Below are 21,801 nucleotides of genomic sequence, written 5' to 3'. Positions count from 1 at the left end.
TCGAAGTTCGCAACAACTGACCCATCGCTCTCTAACCCTAGCGCTCCACAGTGCCCCCCCACCACCTCCCCGTGGCGTCAGATAAACATTCACGTGGGGACAGTCGATCGTACTTTTAGGTCCTTTTCAAAATTCGAACGATTTTCACAGCTAGCGTTGGACAAAGGAAAAAAAGGTGTTCAGGCCATCAACGACTACTAAAGACGGTAACAGGTGGGTGTAAACGAATGACGGAGGAATTACAGCTTCAACTTCTTTGAAATATTATCTGAAGGCACACTTTAAGAAAAGCATTTTTAATACGCCGAAGTTCTCAAACTGTGTTAATGAGGTCCTAAATGAGAAATACAAACTCCTTGAGCTCAACAAATCATGAAGAATAAAACTACGTTTGATGATTACACAATGATAGCATGATCTTGATGACCTGAATGCCAAATGTTATAGACATTAATCCAACGTAATATAACCATCTTCACGGCTGCCTGTTCGTGCGGTATGTGCTCTGGACGGTCGTTCGCTTGTCTCGAAGGTCCTAGGTTCAAACCCTGCCCGCCGCCACACCCCCCCCCCTTTGTTTTGCGCGAGGTTTGGGCTAGGATGTAATTATCGTCAGAATCTGAAGGAACATCCGAAACATATGAACCAATGATCTCCTACAATAGACGAAAAATAATGATTGTTTCTTGTAGTGACCCTAAAGGAATGATGAGGGTGAAGAAATAGTCTGCACCACTGCCTCACCCCCCACTCAATGATCACAGCAAAGAAACATCACTTCGGGCCCTAGTAGAGAGAAGAAGGATATCAAATATGGACATTTTATCTTCTTATCATTCCATTATGGTCTTGGCATTTTTAAAAAACTGCCAACATCGTTAGAACCTTCCTTTCCAAAAATGTGGTTCTTACAAATACTCCAGGAACGTGCGCTAATGCTAGTAACGCTAGCAACCGCTAAGTTTCCTAAGTTTTGGTTTGGCCAGCGCGAGGCTGCTAGAACTGGTTCAATATTGTAGTTGAAGAAACAATGACGTAACTTAAGAACACCTAGAACGGCCTTCAGCAGACACACCACACCCCATTTCCGGAAAAAAAAAAAGACTTAGTCACAAAACTGCCACACAGGCTTATGAGGCGGAACGCATTGTCAGGGGAACATGCACAATGAGGAAAAAAAAAGAAAAAAAAAGCCGCCTACCTACACAATGAAGGAAAGATATTGGCGCTATGGTAAGACCTGAGCACGCTGACAAGCTGGTCTCAACAGTTACAAGACTGGTTGACATCAACAAAATATTAGGTCGTTGTTTTTTTTTTAATCGCTGTTAGCATTAAGTGTTCAGTGGAGCAATTCATATAAACTCGTGTAAAGAATCACTAGTTTCCCATAACATTAGAAAATCTGAGGTGCGCGAATTCTACAAGGAACAGGAACAGTAAGAACAAAAAAAAAAGCGTTCATCTTATCAATAATCTAGAGAGACCTTTTAAAGAGTACACCATCTTGTCAACGACCAGGCATTAGAACCGCTGGTAATCATTGTGATGGCGCCGACGTCCACGCACATTGAGCCACTTTGTTTTCTTGTGAGCCCCCCCCCCCACCACACACACACACACTCACATGTCAACGCCTCTTCAAACACCTGTGCTTCCAAACCGATCAGCCCGGGATTTACAAGATAATTGTTCCCCGTACATTAAAAACAAAAAATGGCTGGGCTGGTAACGAACACACCAAGACCCCAGCAGCCGCCTTCAAGCAGATCACGTGCCCTCCCTATGTCTTTGGATTCATCATTTCAACTATTGTTTTATTCACACGAGGTGAGTCCCGAGTTGACTGATCTACGTGTCCATCCTATCTTAAATTTAAAAAAAAAATCAAATCATGGACGAAAAGAAATGCTACTACAATTTTCATAAATTACAGACAAATATTTTAGTTTCAAGTAACTTCCACGCAAGCTAAATATCTATGGCCATATTACAAGATCTTCGGAACTCGCAAAGACCTTCCTTCAGGGAACAGTACCGGGAAAAAGAAGAAGAGGCAGACAGAGAAAGCGATGGGAAAACAACGTAAAAGAATGGACGGATCTGCCACTGAAAGAGGTTCTGACTAAGGCAAAAGACGGAGAGGAATGGAGAAAGACGGTCAACGAATCTTGCATGGTGCCCCAACGGTCCTACAGACTAAGTGCTTGACAAAATGCTTGTAAAGGTAAAAAACTTCCTCGAGTAGAAAAACTAGTTTAGAAGACAGCTCTTTTAGTCCTTTCACGCCATCATTGACAACATTTTTGGGGCTATGCTCCAGGAAGTGACCCTAGCACATTATGTCAATTTGAAAAAAAAAAAGATTGCTAATAAGAAGGCAGACAATAAACCAAGGTCCATTTTCTATACTTTTTAGATCACCGGTACTAATCAATACAACAGCCAGGTATCGACACACACAACGGGGTGAGACAAAGACAGGTCGCGTGCTATCTTTGCTACAACAGGTGTCTTCCAAGTCAGGTAAATACACAGACAGGAAAGATCACATTGCCTACAATCCGTATAACTATTGGGCAATGTAAATAATATTCCCAACTAGATGATACAGAGTGCAGGATGTAGTCCACTATATTATGTCTAATGTACCGTAGTGAAAAATGTACATATATATATATATATATAGATAGATAGACAGACAGACAGACAGACAGATAGATAGATAGATAGATATGTACGTAACTCTTTTCAAGCTGTAAGGGAAGTCGCCCCGAATGTAGGATCTTTTCTGTCTTAGAAAAGTAATAATCTTTAGAAATAATGCAATACTATTTTGGTTTTGTTTTTTTAAATAGAATGGTCAATTAATTACAGAACTATATATCCAAGCAAATCTATGAAATAAGGCATTTTCTTTTGTTTCCATTGCCCCAAAGTACTTGTTATGGTTATGTATCTCCATAAGTTAGGGAGGTTTGATCCCTGAATTTCGAATGATGATGATGTAATTTCATATATTTTGGTTGAAATAAACCATTTTCTTGTACGTCGTCTGCTGTGATGGATGTACACAATTAGCTCCCCTATAATTGATAATTAGTTTGGTGCGCATTACTTTTTACAATTTGTCTGACACTTAACAACTGAGTCCCGCCATATTTGAACTAACTATGAATAACTTGGAGAATTACAAATACCACCTCAAGAAAGCAACAATAGTAATCTAAAAAAAAACATAAGTGTACTAAGATGCTGGGTTCGAAACAATTGTCGAAATAGCCGACGTGAATTAAAAGAATGAAATCTAAGATGTCAGAATAGCAGAACTAAATGTAAAATCTGATTGGCATGTCAACTAGCTTCCCCTGCACTTTACCAAAACACCAGGGAATACATTTACGAGGACCATCAACGAGTCTACACTTCAAAAGTTTCGCCATTTTAGTCACGACCCTTTAGTATAAAACAAAATCGACCTAGGCCTAGCAGCTATTCCATTGCAGGGTCGCACTCCAGGATTGGGAACCCTTACACCAGTGTTTCCCAAAGTGGGGTACGCGTAACCCTCAGGGGTACGGGAAGACTTTGAGCTTTGCGTTGCACCTCATGAACTATGCAATTTTTTTTTTTAAATAGTCATTTATTATGTTCTGTTAATACATTTAAGTGGGGGGGGGGTACATTACAAAACGTATAAACGGGTGACACATAGGTCAAAAGTTTGGGAAACTCTGCCTTACTCCGTTCCAAATGAGACAGCCGTGGTGCAGTTCTTTTGAAGATCAAGACTGCCCATATTAAACAGGCCAAGAACGTGATGAAGAAAAGTGTCTACACAGAATTTTCTGTGACGCTGACATTTAGCTGGACATCATTTATTTCTGAGGGGCTTACAAAACTTCGAGTTGTTTACTGACATCAACTTTTGATTGCTTTCAAATGAAGCGATATATCAACAATGACCCCGCTGTTCTTTCAAGTTCTTATTGCAGCCATAAAAGATTCCATTAAGTTTAATTACAATTATGATCGGATTTGGACACAGCCTGACATCCGAACATTGATTTCGTTTTATTTATTTTTGTTTGTTGTTGTTTTTTAATACTATCAATGCGCAAGGCCCTGTCTCACGGAGGCACGGCTTGAACAGTTCTTGCTTCTGATCTACCTCGAACAATATGTCAGAAATGTCAATAAAATATGTGTATTTTCTCGACATAATGAAACTTAATGGGAAAGAGTTCAACTGTCAGCGTTCAATCTGCGTGCATGTGTGTGCACACAAGTCAAGTGTGTTTGTAACCCGATCTTAGTGTGTAGTATATTGTGTGAAACTACACACACACAAAAATGCCATCTTACCGAAATTTCAGAAAGAAAAAAAACAAACAAAGAGCAGAATGAAATGTTTAACAGAACACTAAGATCGTAAGCCTAACGGTGAGGAGGAGATAGATAGGAAATAGAAACCAACTGGTGTCAACAAATACGCAATACAGATATTTAGATTTCTTCGAAAACACTTTTTTTTTAAGTGATAGCATACTCGTGAACCAATGTCCGTTCTCGAAATAGCCTTTTATCTACATAGAGATCTACATCTATACCGATTCGAACACTGAACAATTAATGAAAACAAACAAAAAAAAAGCAATATTACTTCGAACGACTGATCCCTTGGCCTTTTAGTCCAATTAAAGAATGAACAAAAGCAAAGTTACTTAGAACGTCTTCGTCCAATTAAAAATTAGAAAGACGAGATGTACACAGAACCGATTGATCCCCTTAGCCTAATTAGAGATGAACACTGAACAAAAGGTTTACATAGAATCGACCGATTCCTAGAGTCCAATTAAGAATGAACAAAACATGACATCTACACAGCCCAGGCCATGTGTTAATAATACGTGACTACTACGAGAGAGAGAGAAACACATGGGTCCTTTGGTCCAAATAACATGTGAGGAAAAGATCGTGGGAGAGGAGGGGAGGGGGGGAGACGCGCAGTCAATTATCGAGTCACTACGGTATCAGAGGTCCAGTTATACCCCTCCCAGATAGAGATGACACAGCCCTCTTAGATCATTTCAAGGATACGGCGGAACAAGGGCCGGGAGAGGAGGGGGGGAGAGGCGTTTCCCCTCCGCGGCGTAAGCGCAATGATACGTCGGTCGGCACAAATAAACACACACACACGCATACGACACGGCTAATGAGTGCAGTCACCACGACACGGAAGTTTAAATGACCACGTGGAGAGGAATCTCCCGAGAGAGAGCCGAGCAGCCATTACATTTGTAGTGCCGGCACCTTACACCAAACTACATCCAGGTCTACACACACAACACCGTGTCTAGAATTACACGCTGTATCCTCTATCAGTAATGACCTAACACACACACAAAGCCAGGCAAGCATGCAACACAATAGCCGTCCGTGTGAACACAGACATGTGTCAATCAACACATACATACCAGTTAGACCCCGCTTAAACATGTCACGTCGCTTGCTAAAGAGAAGACAGAAGCGCGCGGGAGGGGGGGGTGAGGGCTGTATTAAAGTCGTCAATTAAGAAGCTAATATTAGTGAAATAGGCAGAAAGAAAAAAAAAAGGTTTGGGTGGTGGTTTATATTGACAAGAAGGACAAACACAAGGCCAGGATCAAGAGCAAGTCATCCTGCGAGGAAATCCACTTTCTATCACTCGACACACAATCAAAAAGACTTGAACGCGAACCGAAGATAAAAATAAAATAAAAGGGGGGACAACCTAACAGGAAATGTATCCTAAAAGTAAGCCCGCATTATAGTTATAGGGGAGGGAAGAGTGGGGGGGGGGTGAAAAGGGAGAGGGAGTATAATTGCGCAAACCTAAGCCACAGCACACCAGTCCAGCATCAAAATGTCAATCATTAAAACGGTAAATAACAAGGTGATTAAGAAATGAATCATTTCTATGGAAGAGCAACAACCGATGAACAAAAAAAAAAAAAAAAAAAAAACCATCTACAAATAAAGGTAACAAAAAAATAGAGGGGAAGAATGGGGAAAATTAAAGACATTGCTTCTGTTGGCCCGACCAAAAGATTTTGAAATCACTGCCACGTTAATACATGTCTATAAAGTCAATAAGCGTTCGTTCATCAGATAAAAAGCGGATACGAAGACAACTCCTGTTCCTTTGTTAGTTTCAATTACCGTATAGAACTTGATTAACAGTACAGCATGCACACAAGTGAATGTACAAGTGGGCTCGTGGTGGGTTGAGAGATAAAGGGAAACAACGCGAAAGTTAAATCAGCCTTGGCGCGCTTGATAGTCGGGCAGAGTCACCGTACTTAGCGTAATAGCTGTCCCTGCACGGTGAAACTCGAAACGGACAAAAGGTCGAGGCAAAATGAGGAGATAGCGTGCGATGATGGCCGAAAGAAGCCATATAAATCTTTAAAAACTATATTAGCGACCATCTAAGGGTGAGTTCATCCACAAAAGAAGAGACGCTAGTGAGTGACCCCCCCCCTTCCCCTTCCTAAACCGACCTGTTCGCTGAGACATCGTCTCCGATCAGGGACGGACTGGCTATATGGGCATTTGGGCAAATGCCCGGTGAACCGGTACACTAATTGGCCCGGTAGGACTACTGAAATAGCCGCATCGATGCCTTTATGGCACACATCGAAGGTTTTATAATATTCTCTTATAAAAAGGCCATCTGAGCGTCGTGTTTAAATACAAATCTTTCACAGACTCTACAGTGCAATACTATTTTAAGTTAACATATTTTCAGTAATAATGTAATAGCCTCCATTCGTATACAGTGCTACTAGTAGGCTTCATCCTTTTAGGGCCTACACACTTAGCGATTAAAAAGCAACATAAGGCCTATATTTCAAATAAACATATAGAGCTAACAGTGCGTATTCATATCGATACAATATCAAACGTAACATAATGAATTTGAGGACAGGTAGACCTAGAAATGGATGTCCATCAAATGACATAGAAGTTGTGGGCCGCATTATTTAGAAAAGCCAAGGCCGATTTTAACATTCAGTCCCGCCCCTGTCTCCGATAAAAGCATGGAGTGCCCTACTCGTTCAACTGTGATAGGGAGGGCGCCTTGCATCTCTTGGACGAGGTGACACGAGAGATACACCACGAGAAGAAGGCGCACACCTTATCATCCAACAAAATCTGTCCTATTCCACAGGGCACTTTGGTCAAGTAGTAACACCTGTTGACCTACAAACATCACCACACTTCATCTAGCCTACAATGGGGTCGGCCGATAGAAGGGGTGAGGTGAAAATTAATTTCTGAACCCTAAGACGCTCTGAGGACCAACAAGCTGTTACCCAGATTTATGAAGCCATTAAAAAAAAAGAATAAAGTAACAGCTAATTTTTTTTCTATTTTTAAAAAGCCAACGTCTGAAACTATCTTTCTTATCTAGCAATGCCCAGTGTCCACTTTAAATTATTAAAGTCCACAAGCTTGATTAATCACCACAGTACTTCAGTAAAACCAACACGCAGGCAGTAGCAACTCAATATATTACTGCCATTAAAAAAAAAGTCAGCTTGCAAGGCTATACTAAAATATTCATAACAAATCTTCCAAGAGAGATTTCACATTTGGAAAAATGTGAGTCTAGCCATAGTTTTTAGTTGATTTAAGAAGTGGAGCATTTCAAAAAAATAAATCTTGTGTTCAAACCTAAGCCATCTCAGATGTTTACAACTATAAGATGGTTGAAACATTAATTACCACCACCACACCAATTGTCCCATTTAAAAAAAAAGTTCAGAAACAACTTGTATGCAGATGTTTAAAGAAGCACTCTCTAAAGCAGTTTTAAAGTAACCTTTTTTGTTAAACCAAAGGTTTTGTTTAAAATAAACTTGAAAAAATTGAATGATGAGGTCAATGAGATTTTATGAGTGTCAGGCTCAATGTTTATAAGTAGCAACCACACATTTCTAGTCCGTTTCTTTTATTTATGATGACGTTCATTATGGCAATTTTACCAAAAAAGGCAGTCAAAAAACTTCTGTACAATGACCCATAGTGCAGGATATAACATGGGAAACACTTTTTGAAACCAGAATTTGTGGTCTACTAGTTCAAACATTGTTTTGTTCTAAGTTTCTTCTTTGTGGATATTTCAATAAGCTGCTCATGTATTTGTTTGGGATCTGAGTTTGTCCACCCTCTAAAGGATTTAATACCCATTTGGGAATATCCAAGTTTTTGAAGCCAGAATTTGTGGTCTACTAGTTCAAACATTGTTTTGTTCTAAGTTTCATCTTTGTGGATATTTCAATAAGCTGCTCATGTATTTGTTTAGGATCTGAGTTTGTCCACCCTCTAAAGGATTCAATACCCATTTGGGAATATCCAAGTGAAGAAGTCATCAAAGAAATATATGAATAGACAAAATTGAGATATAAACAGTTGATGAGATGATGAATTATTAAAATAAACTGGCTTTTAGCAATAAAGTTATTTTAATCTTTCTGCACATCCGCAGCAGTTGTGCACCGTTTCAGAAACAATGGCTCACTAAACAACATACAGACAGCCTATAAACTCCCTTTTATAAAAATTGCTTTAAAAAAAAAATTTCCCAAAAATTAATAAATGTCATAAAAAGAATTCCTCATTTCCACTTCTATCAATTATTATAACAAATACATATGACTTTCTAATCCTGTTTCAAAGTGGTGTGTTATCTTATAAAAACAAAAAGTTTGCATATTCGTTGTAATTTTTTTTAAAAAGGGTTCGCTTCTAGAAGACCAAAATAGTTCTAGCACATATTTGAATTTGATAAAAGCAATTGTAAATAAGATTATCATTATCGCTTTTAGGTCTTTAAATCTAGACATGACAGACTACACAAAAATCATCTTTTAACATTTTTCCTTAAGGGGAGACCAACAAAATGAACAATGAATTTCTCTACTATGTTCTAGAAACTATATTTTCATCTTCAAAGCAACACTAGCTACACCAATGTTAAAACTTCAAATTCAGCAATACCAAGAAGAAAAGCTTTTATTTTAAAACAATAGTCTCATTTCTGAAAATAAAGTCAAAGTCATAAGGCTCAACAATTCCTAGTAAAGTAATATATCGTGTGTATTCCAAGCTCCAAATTTACCATCAACTAAAACGAGAGCACATTAGATGAAAGACACTTCCATTATATCCATGCACTGAATGTCACTTTACGATCATATCAACATTTCTAAATGAAAAACAATGAACTTTATTGTGTAAGCGCTACCACTAACGTCATACATAATTATTCCATAAAGCCAAAAAAAAACAACAAATCATTCAATGACTACATTACAATGCACTAATCCAATGTTTCTCAAACTTTACTTTTGACCCAACACCCCTCCATTTCAAGTCCAATCCACCCTCCATTTCAAGTCCAATCCACACTGTTTAGCCTGCTAGGGGGGTGAGATAGAATAGCCACTTCCTGTATTTTAAGCTACAGAATCCTTCTAGCACATACACAAACACATTACCTCTTTAAAAAGCGTCCATCAATTAGTTTGGGTCAGTCATGTAATTAAATTTGTAATAGATCTAGACCAACAATAATAAATCTGCGATTAGAAATATTTTTTTTACCTATTGTTTATGTTTAGCCCAATTTCGTGCTATTAGCCTTCCCAATATACTATGATCACTTGTTTGGACCAGTTGGAAAGGGGGAGAGAAAACAGGGAATCTGGGTGTTAGGCACTTCCACACTGTGTATTATGCAGATAAGTCAAACGGATGTAACATTCAAATGACGAAATCCGAAAACACAGGCAAAAGGTCAACAATACAAGTTAGTCAACGCTGATAGTGAAAAGTTTAATAATAACGAAGGGAACTGTCAAATGTCTTCAAGCTAAATCTACATTCATAAAAAGCTTCCACTATTTATGAAACAAATAACTAATTCCAAATTGTGCATCTACACTGGCTGATCGGTTTTTGAATGTATTTTTTTCAAACAAAAGGGAACGATTTGAATTCGAACTTGTGAGCTAAAGCCTTCTCAGGCTTCTCAAGCCAATGCAGTAACCACTCTGCTAGCAAAGATTCTATGAACATGGAAGTTTTTAAAGTCATCTATTGTTTCTATTTCATATTTGTGTTCACTTGTGCTCAGCCGGTAGCGTAATATAAAGGGGACTAATTCAGCTTATACCACTGCTTCAGTCAATTACTACTTCTATCACTTGTTTGAGATACCAAAAAAAGTAATTTATTACCAATAGTTAACCAATTGGTTATTTTTTTTATTCTTGTGTTGTCAGGTAAAAGAAATATTTGTGAAAATTTTTAATTTATCAGAGATCGGGTGTCGAAGAAATAACGTACAAACTTTTTGGCCAGACAGAGTGATTGCAAAATGAAGTGTCAGTAAAGGTGGAAACTGAAAACCTGAAGTGTCAGAGATATTCATGGGCACAAGTAATTACTTCTGTAATGAGCTTGATCATCATGATTTGAATAGTGGATTCAGATAAATAAGCAATCATGGTGATATTACATCCTTCTGGAGAAATTCAAACTTATTCAAAGAACAACCACATTAAAATATTTTATGCAAGAGAGCGTTATGGGCTTATCTTATTGGATAAGCCTCAAGCAAAAACACATCTCAATTTATCAAATCTACTTGTAAGGTGAAAAGACATTTCTTAATGAAATGGATTAATAATAACAATCTTAAGAACAATTTATGTTCTTCATTGTGATCAATAGTTAGATACAAATTTATAAATTTGATATAACTAAAATAGGTATGCCTAAGAGGTTGAGAAATGCTGTAATCCTATAAAACAACAGACACAGACATTTACATCATCTGCCTTATAGATTGCATGGTCTGAAAGAGATACTTTACTTTCAACAGACATAAGGGTTAAAAAAAATTATTTATCATCAAATGCATACAAGAATATAAAAAAATAGATGATAAGAATTGAAAACTAATCAAGATAAAATAGTAGATCTAGATGAAATGTGATTTATGTAAGCTTGTTAGGAAGTAAGTGAAAAGAGACTCAGAATTTAAAGCTGTTCCAGATATTCAAGGACCTTCGCATATATTATAATTAATGTGTAATGTTCTATGAAAAAAAAAAAAAATCTGCCAAACAGGGAATCAGACATTGACAACTCAAGGCAAAATTGATAACAGAAATATATGTTAAAAATCTTTTATGCAAATTTCCAGTCTAGTGGAAACTGATAACTATTTTACATGAACATCACTAAATTTTCAGCAATTAAATAATCATAATTCCAACATATTCCTGACTGGAGGCAGTAACAAGGATGAACATAAACCTATATCAAATTTTCATCAGAAAAACGCACATTATATCTTTTTCCTTTACAGTATAAATAATTAAAACTTAATAAAAAAAAAAAAAAAAAAAGGCCCAAGGACAGAAATCTTTTTTTTTTTTCAATGCATCACCAGAAGAAATGTTCAACCACCATTTTATGACCCGCAATTGTTTTTTTTTTCTAAATAGGAGGAAGGGTATCAATAAAGGTGAACCTACTAACAGGAGATTACATGACTAAACCTATATATTTGCAATGCCAAAATACATAAATAGATTATTGTAATCAACACGAACCCTTCCTCTAGAGTAACTAACATAAATCAAGGAAAGAGTCGCAGCAAGAAAGAAGTCATAACTCTTGTGCACAAAAGGAAAAATAAGGAAAATAACCGATACAAGAATAAAAATTGTCCCATAAATTATAAAAACTTTGATTATCTACAGAAATAAAACACTAATATAATTTTAAAACCAATATTATGTAAGAACTGGAGTTATGGAGATGATAAAATAAAGATTAGTTGAATTTGTTTTCATTTTTAGTTATACCTTTTTTACTAGAAATAAAGGTAGACTACAAGCCATGGGCACAAGAAAGACTGACTCAAAATCCACCCAAATATGCAGATCTAATCAAATAGAACCACTTAGCAGTGGAAATGGATGTTGACTACTGGAAAGACATAACTAAAGAAAGACATAATCAAATAGGACCACACCATGTGAAGAGAAATTGTGACAAAGAAGGCTATGAACAGTGAAAAGCCAATGACCTCAACTATGGAAGAAAAGCGAGCCAAATGAAAATGGGCTGGTTATTCCATCACCAAAGCTAATGCTACCTTTTCTTGCGTTACATTGGACAGGAATGTCTCGTTCTATCACAAGAAAAATTACTATATAAGATGAATAAATGCATGACGCGTAGGACGTAATCATCTTCTTTTTTTAAGTAACGTCTGTATTATATAAGATAAGATAACTGTGGTAGTTCTACTACTGTAGTAAGACACAGAGAAGTTGGGACTAATAGGGGATTTCTTTAATGATGCGAAGGTACGTTAAAAACTTAGAACGGAAATAGATTAGAGACAGACAAACGGATAAGAGAGACCTCTTGTAGTAAAGCTTAGGAAATTGAGTGTTTTCTTTAGCCGAAGACATGGACTGTGCCCTTCTTTTTGTAATAAAATGTGTTCTAAAAGACCATATTAACTTGTTCTATTTAAACTGTTGTGAGAGTGTGTATGTCACCACCTCAGATCTGGTGCCATACAGTAGGATACCCTATTTTGATACTATGAGTGTAATTCACAACTCATATTTAAGAACTCATGACTACAAACAGCAACAACTCAAGCCACAGCACAAACGACCTTCTCAACAGAAATAATAACACCTCCGTCAACAGCACTTGTCACTTCTACTTTTTTTAAAATGTGTACGCTCTTAGTTTTCAGAAGCCACAAAAGTTAAAATAATTTATAGTGAATGTGACAATCCTACTGAGTGTAATTGTGCTCCAAATAATAGGATTGTTTATTTTGATATATAAAAGTAAAGGAGATTTTTTTTTAACAAACAAAAAAAAAAAGGATTTTACCTCCAAGACCTCAAAACACTTTCTAAAACCAAAAACTTAGGTCCTAAAATAAATGTTTACAAAATTCTTCACCACTAAACCATATCTTTTACCTTAAATCCCTATTTCAAAAAAAAAATTAATATAACAATATCTATAAATTTACGGTTTGGATCAGAATTTAGATATCCCAATCAAGAAAAAAAACAAAAACAATATAAACTGTTGATCAAATTAAGATTCAAAATTATGACTGCCTCAATATTAAAGCAGGGGACCATTTCAAAGGATAATAAGTGAACATGTCCACTGGTTTTAGTACAACAGAATAAATTAACAGCAACACTTAGTTTTAGATAGGCTAGGCTAATTATCCACTTCATTTCAGACAAATCTTAATTTTCCTTTTATTACTTTTAATAAACCCCAATTCTAGCTAGCCCAATGACAAAGCTCTCATGCAAAAAATTATTCTTAGATCTCTAGTCAAGACTCGCCAAGACAACCAAGGGACTAAAGTTCACTGAAGTTTACAATAAAGTTTCTACTGGAAAGTAGCTTCATGAGAAGATGGATTAAAGTAAAGATGGTCTGTTTTATTTTTAGTTTCCATTTATATAAATGGACCTTGACTTAGCCCAAATATAGTCTAGATGTAGATGATAAGTATTCATATTGTTTCATTTAGAACAGGCTAAGGATTTTTATAATCTATACTACTACTACTAATAAAGTCCTGATCAGGACTAGTCCATTTAGAATTTTCAATATTCAATATACTTTATGATACTTTATCAACTTGTAAGTTATAATGATAGATTACTAAGATCTAAATTCTAAATCTAAGATTCTACTAACTAAATTCTAGTCACAATCTAGTGTTAACAGAAACAAAAATGTGTAAGTATAAATATTGGGGAATAGTGACCAATAGCAAGTGTATGTTATTATTTAATATTCAAAAAATAATTTAAGTTTACAACTAGATCTAGATCTTAGAATCTAGATCTGAATTTAGACCTTTTTTGTTAAGCCATGAATGATGAAGAAAACAAAATCGACAAGGGGAGATAATGCTAGATTCATAAAATCATCGTGCTGGGTCACTTATAATATAGACTAATCACTTCCCTCTTACCTCATGTATGATTTTACAACATTTACAGCTTCCTATCTGTCCAAAAAGTGCCAGTAAGAATTCTTCTGATACACTTTCACTAAGGTTTCCAACGTATCTACAAAGAGAAAAACACATTAGATTTCTGAGCGGAAGAAGCAAATAAAAACAAGACAGGGTAGATACGAAAGTTTTAAGGAAGTAGTGATCGGTATAAACGTTTTAAATTAAAAAGTAAGACAATACTTACAGTGTTCTGGGGTTGCTTTCGTCAAACATGTTCTGAAAAGTAAAATAAAAATAATTAGAATGTGATAATTTAAGTATTTATAGCATAAACTAGATGAAAATAAACACACCTGATTCATTATTATGGCGACTCGATACACGCGAAACGGGAACTGCGCCTGCGCAAGGTGTATTATGGGAATGACCCCAACGAGGGTACAGCGAGAGCAATAGAGATTTCGAAAGTAGATTAGCGTTTCGGGAATACCATAAACATTATCCTTTAGTTTAACAAAGCAAGATCCATATTTTCAAATCAAGATTTAATGTTGCAACTAATTAGGAACTAGGGAATATATAGGCATCTAGAATATTTTCTAAATGTGATTATTGTATTATATATTCTTTATCAAAATGTATATATTTGTATTACCTTGATCTAGTTAAAATGCTATAAGTCGATTAACTGTTTCAGTGGGCGTCTTTTTATATTAAAATTTGCATCGGGTAACAACGGTGTTGTGTGGTCTGCACAACGTCCAACAATCAACATCCTTAATTCTTCTTACATTGATAGATAGATCTCTTCGTGATAAACGTAATTTTTTTTGTTTCCTTTTACCGGGAGACAGTGGGGATCAAAAAAAAAAAATTACACACTCTTATCTGTTGTAAGTCTACTGATAAAACTAAAATTTAGTCTAAATAGGTCATAACTCTGTGTTTAGTAGGCCTATTGAGCAGTTGATTAGTAGTATAGTTTTAAGGGTTATATTCAAAATGTATTTCTTGTCTTCTCCTCCGACCCTCATCTCTCTCTCTCTCTCTCTCTCTCTCTATCTCTCCGTTTGATTTTGTCGCTTCTGGATTCTACATGTGATCTGTTTATTTACTGTGATATTGATTAAGATAATTTTGATGAAGTTGGGAGTATTTGAACTTAGTTTATAATCATTGGGAAATCCGAAAAAAGAAAAAAAAAATACAAAGATAGTGTATGTAAAAACACAAACTCCGAAGAGCCTCCCGCTCCCCCCCCCCCCCCCCCCAGTGTTCCACCCAGGCAGATAAAAATGCAGTATTTTCAGTAGGCCTACAAATATCACGTGATATGAAATACAAACTATCAACCACCACAGCCCTACATGTTCACACACAAAAGACGTGTGCGGGACAAAAGTGTTGCCGATATCTCAAATTGAAGTTCTTCTTTGTTCTCATTTTTATGTTGAAGTCCTATATATCTGCTAAAAACTACGCAATGGTTTCCTGATCTAGCGGCCGCACTCCACATAGTTTTTGTTATATATGTGGAGCTTTTGGTGCCAGTGTCATGTTCGGGCCTCTCGATAGGGTATGCAGCTTTGAAGAACATAGTCGACATTCTCTGGTGATGCTTCACAATAGCAATTCTCACTTGGGACTTTTTAGCTTTTATATTTATTTTTTTATTTTTTTTGTTTCTCCGGTTCTGAGACCAAATGTTATATGTTGGTCATGCCGGGAAAGCTTATATTAGGCATCGTTTTTCTTGAAATTTGTGTGAGAGTTGGTCCATTTCTCATTTATTTGTCTATCTATTTTTTTGTTTTATTTCTTCCGGATAGAGAATTTAAGTCATTGGTTAATATGCATGACTAAATGCATGACGCGTAGGACGTACCCATCTTCTATTTTTGAAGTAACGTCTGTATCATATAAGATAAGATAAGGATTTTTTAAAAATTGTTCTCCCATTTTTGCCCTATCTCTGTTTTTTCATTGCTTTTTATTTTGATTTGCGCTGAGACTTGCTGATATTATTGTATTGTTAGGCCGACTCTCGGCATGATATCGCATGGTGCGGAGATATTAATGTTAAATTATTGTTATATTTTTTTATATCCATGTGTATGCAATAAACTGATTGTTATGAAAATATTGTTCAGTATGTCTGGCCAACAACATCAACAAAACAAACAAACAAAAACTGCTCGCTTTCAGAAGATAATATATATATATATATGTATATATATATATACATAGCACCAGAACTTGCCAAGCTGCAAAATATTATGAACTCTCATTTTCCATATCTTTTCCAGTTTTGTTTTTTTAAATATTTCTCTCCGTAATCATTTTTTTTTCTCATTCCAATAGTATTATTCGTTTTGCTCAGTTGTATTTCACTATCCTGTTATGATTAAACTTCAATAATTTTTTTGTTTGTTATCAGAAAATGTTATGTTTGGTATTGAATTATAGGAGAATGCATGCTCTTTTTACACAACACAAATTCAAGTTTATAAATCCAAAAATCAATTTAGTTTAATGGGAGTCGTCGTCATCAGATGTTGTCTTGTAAAGATGTTGTGCCTTGTATAGATGCTATGTCTTGTATAGATGTTATGTCTTGTATAGATGTTATTTCTTGTATAGATGTTATGTCTTGTATAGATGCTATGTCTTGTATAGATGTTATGTCTTGTATAGATGTTATGTCTTGTATAGATGCTATGTCTTGTATAGATGCTATGTCTTGTATAGATGTTATGTCTTGTATAGATGTTATGTCTTGTATAGATGTTATGTCTTGTATAAATGCTATGTCTTGTATAGATGTTATGTCTTGTATAGATGTTATGTCTTGTATAGATGCTATGTCTTGTATAGATGTTATGTCTTGTATAGATGCTATGTCTTGTATAGATGTTATGTCTTGTATAGATGTTATGTCTTGTATAGATGTTATGTCTTGTATAGATGTTATTTCTTGTATAGATGTTATGTCTTGTATAGATGCTATGTCTTGTATAGATGTTATGTCTTGTATAGATGTTATGTCTTGTATAGATGCTATGTCTTGTATAGATGCTATGTCTTGTAAAGATGTTATGTCTTGTATAGATGTTATGTCTTGTATAGATGTTATGTCTTGTATAAATGCTATGTCTTGTATAGATGTTCTGTCTTGTATAGATTTATGTCTTGTATAGATTTATGTCTTGTATAGATGCTATGTCTTGTATAGATGTTATGTCTTGTATAGATGTTATGTCTTGTATAGATGTTATGTCTTGTATAGATGTTATTTCTTGTATAGATGTTATGTCTTGTATAGATGCTATGTCTTGTATAGATGTTATGTCTTGTATAGATGTTATGTCTTGTATAGATGCTATGTCTTGTATAGATGCTATGTCTTGTATAGATGTTATGTCTTGTATAGATGTTATGTCTTGTATAGATGTTATGTCTTGTATAAATGCTATGTCTTGTATAGATGTTCTGTCTTGTATAGATTTATGTCTTGTATAGATTTATGTCTTGTATAGATGCTATGTCTTGTATAGATGTTATGTCTTGTATAGATGTTATGTCTTGTATAGATGTTATGTCTTGTATAGATGTTATGTCTTGTATAGATGTTATGTCTTGTATAGATGTTATTTCTTGTATAGATGTTATGTCTTGTATAGATGCTATGTCTTGTATAGATGTTATGTCTTGTATAGATGTTATGTCTTGTATAGATGCTATGTCTTGTATAGATGCTATGTCTTGTATAGATGTTATGTCTTGTATAGATGTTATGTCTTGTATAAATGCTATGTCTTGTATAGATGTTCTGTCTTGTATAGATTTATGTCTTGTATAGATTTATGTCTTGTATAGATGCTATGTCTTGTATAGATGTTATGTCTTGTATAGATGCTATGTCTTGTATAGATGTTATGCCTTGTATAGATGTTATGTCTTGTATAAATGCTATGCCTTGTATAGATGCTATGTCTTGTATAGATGTTATGTCTTGTATAAATGCTATGTCTTGTATAGATGTTCTGTCTTGTATAGATTTATGTCTTGTATAGATGCTATGTCTTGTATAGATGTTATGTCTTGTATAGATGTTATTTCTTGTATAGATGTTATGTCTTGTATAGATGCTATGTCTTGTATAGATGTTATGTCTTGTATAGATGTTATGTCTTGTATAGATGCTATGTCTTGTATAGATGCTATGTCTTGTATAGATGTTATGTCTTGTATAGATGTTATGTCTTGTATAGATGTTATGTCTTGTATAAATGCTATGTCTTGTATAGATGTTATGTCTTGTATAGATGTTATGTCTTGTATAGATGCTATGTCTTGTATAGATGTTATGTCTTGTATAGATGCTATGTCTTGTATAGATGTTATGTCTTGTATAGATGTTATGTCTTGTATAGATGTTATGTCTTGTATAGATGTTATTTCTTGTATAGATGTTATGTCTTGTATAGATGCTATGTCTTGTATAGATGTTATGTCTTGTATAGATGTTATGTCTTGTATAGATGCTATGTCTTGTATAGATGCTATGTCTTGTATAGATGTTATGTCTTGTATAGATGTTATGTCTTGTATAGATGTTATGTCTTGTATAAATGCTATGTCTTGTATAGATGTTCTGTCTTGTATAGATTTATGTCTTGTATAGATTTATGTCTTGTATAGATGCTATGTCTTGTATAGATGTTATGTCTTGTATAGATGTTATGTCTTGTATAGATGTTATGTCTTGTATAGATGTTATTTCTTGTATAGATGTTATGTCTTGTATAGATGCTATGTCTTGTATAGATGTTATGTCTTGTATAGATGTTATGTCTTGTATAGATGCTATGTCTTGTATAGATGCTATGTCTTGTATAGATGTTATGTCTTGTATAGATGTTATGTCTTGTATAGATGTTATGTCTTGTATAAATGCTATGTCTTGTATAGATGTTCTGTCTTGTATAGATTTATGTCTTGTATAGATTTATGTCTTGTATAGATGCTATGTCTTGTATAGATGTTATGTCTTGTATAGATGTTATGTCTTGTATAGATGTTATTTCTTGTATAGATGTTATGTCTTGTATAGATGTTATGTCTTGTATAGATGTTATTTCTTGTATAAATGTTATGTCTTGTATAGATGCTATGTCTTGTATAGATGTTATGTCTTGTATAGATGTTATGTCTTGTATAGATGCTATGTCTTGTATAGATGTTATGTCTTGTATAGATGTTATGTCTTGTATAGATGCTATGTCTTGTATAGATGCTATGTCTTGTATAGATGTTATGTCTTGTATAGATGTTATGTCTTGTATAGATGTTATGTCTTGTATAGATGCTATGTCTTGTATAGATGCTATGTCTTGTATAGATGTTATGTCTTGTATAGATGTTATGTCTTGTATAGATGCTATGTCTTGTATAGATGCTATGTCTTGTATAGATGTTATGTCTTGTATAGATGTTATGTCTTGTATAGATGTTATGTCTTGTATAAATGCTATGTCTTGTATAGATGTTATGTCTTGTATAGATGTTATGTCTTGTATAGATGCTATGTCTTGTATAGATGTTATGTCTTGTATAGATGCTATGTCTTGTATAGATGTTATGTCTTGTATAGATGTTATGTCTTGTATAGATGTTATGTCTTGTATAGATGTTATTTCTTGTATAGATGTTATGTCTTGTATAGATGCTATGTCTTGTATAGATGTTATGTCTTGTATAGATGTTATGTCTTGTATAGATGCTATGTCTTGTATAGATGCTATGTCTTGTAAAGATGTTATGTCTTGTATAGATGTTATGTCTTGTATAGATGTTATGTCTTGTATAAATGCTATGTCTTGTATAGATGTTCTGTCTTGTATAGATTTATGTCTTGTATAGATTTATGTCTTGTATAGATGCTATGTCTTGTATAGATGTTATGTCTTGTATAGATGTTATGTCTTGTATAGATGTTATGTCTTGTATAGATGTTATTTCTTGTATAGATGTTATGTCTTGTATAGATGCTATGTCTTGTATAGATGTTATGTCTTGTATAGATGTTATGTCTTGTATAGATGCTATGTCTTGTATAGATGCTATGTCTTGTATAGATGTTATGTCTTGTATAGATGTTATGTCTTGTATAGATGTTATGTCTTGTATAAATGCTATGTCTTGTATAGATGTTCTGTCTTGTATAGATTTATGTCTTGTATAGATTTATGTCTTGTATAGATGCTATGTCTTGTATAGATGTTATGTCTTGTATAGATGTTATGTCTTGTATAGATGTTATGTCTTGTATAGATGTTATGTCTTGTATAGATGTTATGTCTTGTATAGATGTTATTTCTTGTATAGATGTTATGTCTTGTATAGATGCTATGTCTTGTATAGATGTTATGTCTTGTATAGATGTTATGTCTTGTATAGATGCTATGTCTTGTATAGATGCTATGTCTTGTATAGATGTTATGTCTTGTATAGATGTTATGTCTTGTATAAATGCTATGTCTTGTATAGATGTTCTGTCTTGTATAGATTTATGTCTTGTATAGATTTATGTCTTGTATAGATGCTATGTCTTGTATAGATGTTATGTCTTGTATAGATGCTATGTCTTGTATAGATGTTATGCCTTGTATAGATGTTATGTCTTGTATAAATGCTATGCCTTGTATAGATGCTATGTCTTGTATAGATGTTATGTCTTGTATAAATGCTATGTCTTGTATAGATGTTCTGTCTTGTATAGATTTATGTCTTGTATAGATGCTATGTCTTGTATAGATGTTATGTCTTGTATAGATGTTATTTCTTGTATAGATGTTATGTCTTGTATAGATGCTATGTCTTGTATAGATGTTATGTCTTGTATAGATGTTATGTCTTGTATAGATGCTATGTCTTGTATAGATGCTATGTCTTGTATAGATGTTATGTCTTGTATAGATGTTATGTCTTGTATAAATGCTATGTCTTGTATAGATGTTATGTCTTGTATAGATGTTATGTCTTGTATAGATGCTATGTCTTGTATAGATGTTATGTCTTGTATAGATGCTATGTCTTGTATAGATGTTATGTCTTGTATAGATGTTATGTCTTGTATAGATGTTATGTCTTGTATAGATGTTATTTCTTGTATAGATGTTATGTCTTGTATAGATGCTATGTCTTGTATAGATGTTATGTCTTGTATAGATGTTATGTCTTGTATAGATGCTATGTCTTGTATAGATGCTATGTCTTGTATAGATGTTATGTCTTGTATAGATGTTATGTCTTGTATAGATGTTATGTCTTGTATAAATGCTATGTCTTGTATAGATGTTCTGTCTTGTATAGATTTATGTCTTGTATAGATTTATGTCTTGTATAGATGCTATGTCTTGTATAGATGTTATGTCTTGTATAGATGTTATGTCTTGTATAGATGTTATGTCTTGTATAGATGTTATTTCTTGTATAGATGTTATGTCTTGTATAGATGCTATGTCTTGTATAGATGTTATGTCTTGTATAGATGTTATGTCTTGTATAGATGCTATGTCTTGTATAGATGCTATGTCTTGTATAGATGTTATGTCTTGTATAGATGTTATGTCTTGTATAGATGTTATGTCTTGTATAAATGCTATGTCTTGTATAGATGTTCTGTCTTGTATAGATTTATGTCTTGTATAGATTTATGT

At 34.4% G+C, this 21,801-nt stretch overlaps 1 protein-coding gene across 11 annotated transcripts in view; it reads right to left on the bottom strand.

Moving 5' to 3' along the window:
* LOC106054289 (nucleolysin TIAR-like) overlaps positions 1-14,512 on the bottom strand; it is a 118,533-nt gene extending 104,021 nt beyond the window's left edge. For 5 of the 11 annotated variants that reach the window (XM_056018328.1, XM_056018329.1, XM_056018334.1 and 2 more), the window contains exons 1-3: positions 14,434-14,488; positions 14,325-14,356; positions 14,096-14,192 (exon numbers count right to left, since the gene is read on the bottom strand). In XM_056018328.1, the coding sequence (XP_055874303.1) occupies positions 14,096-14,192; positions 14,325-14,356; positions 14,434-14,442 (138 nt within the window). In that variant the 5' untranslated portion in view covers positions 14,443-14,488. Of the gene's footprint in view, positions 1-4,663; positions 4,970-14,095; positions 14,193-14,324; positions 14,357-14,433 lie in introns of those variants that run through there. The other 6 variants (XM_056018327.1, XM_056018331.1, XM_056018335.1 and 3 more) reach the window with 6 other exon arrangements.
* Positions 14,513-21,801: the final 7,289 nt, after the last annotated feature.

The sequence above is a fragment of the Biomphalaria glabrata genome, chromosome 1 (genome assembly GCF_947242115.1).
Source record: "Biomphalaria glabrata chromosome 1, xgBioGlab47.1, whole genome shotgun sequence".
Lineage (NCBI taxonomy): Eukaryota > Metazoa > Mollusca > Gastropoda > Planorbidae > Biomphalaria > Biomphalaria glabrata.
Note: the sequence above shows the minus strand (reverse complement) of the source record. Positions and strands in the feature narration are given on the sequence as shown.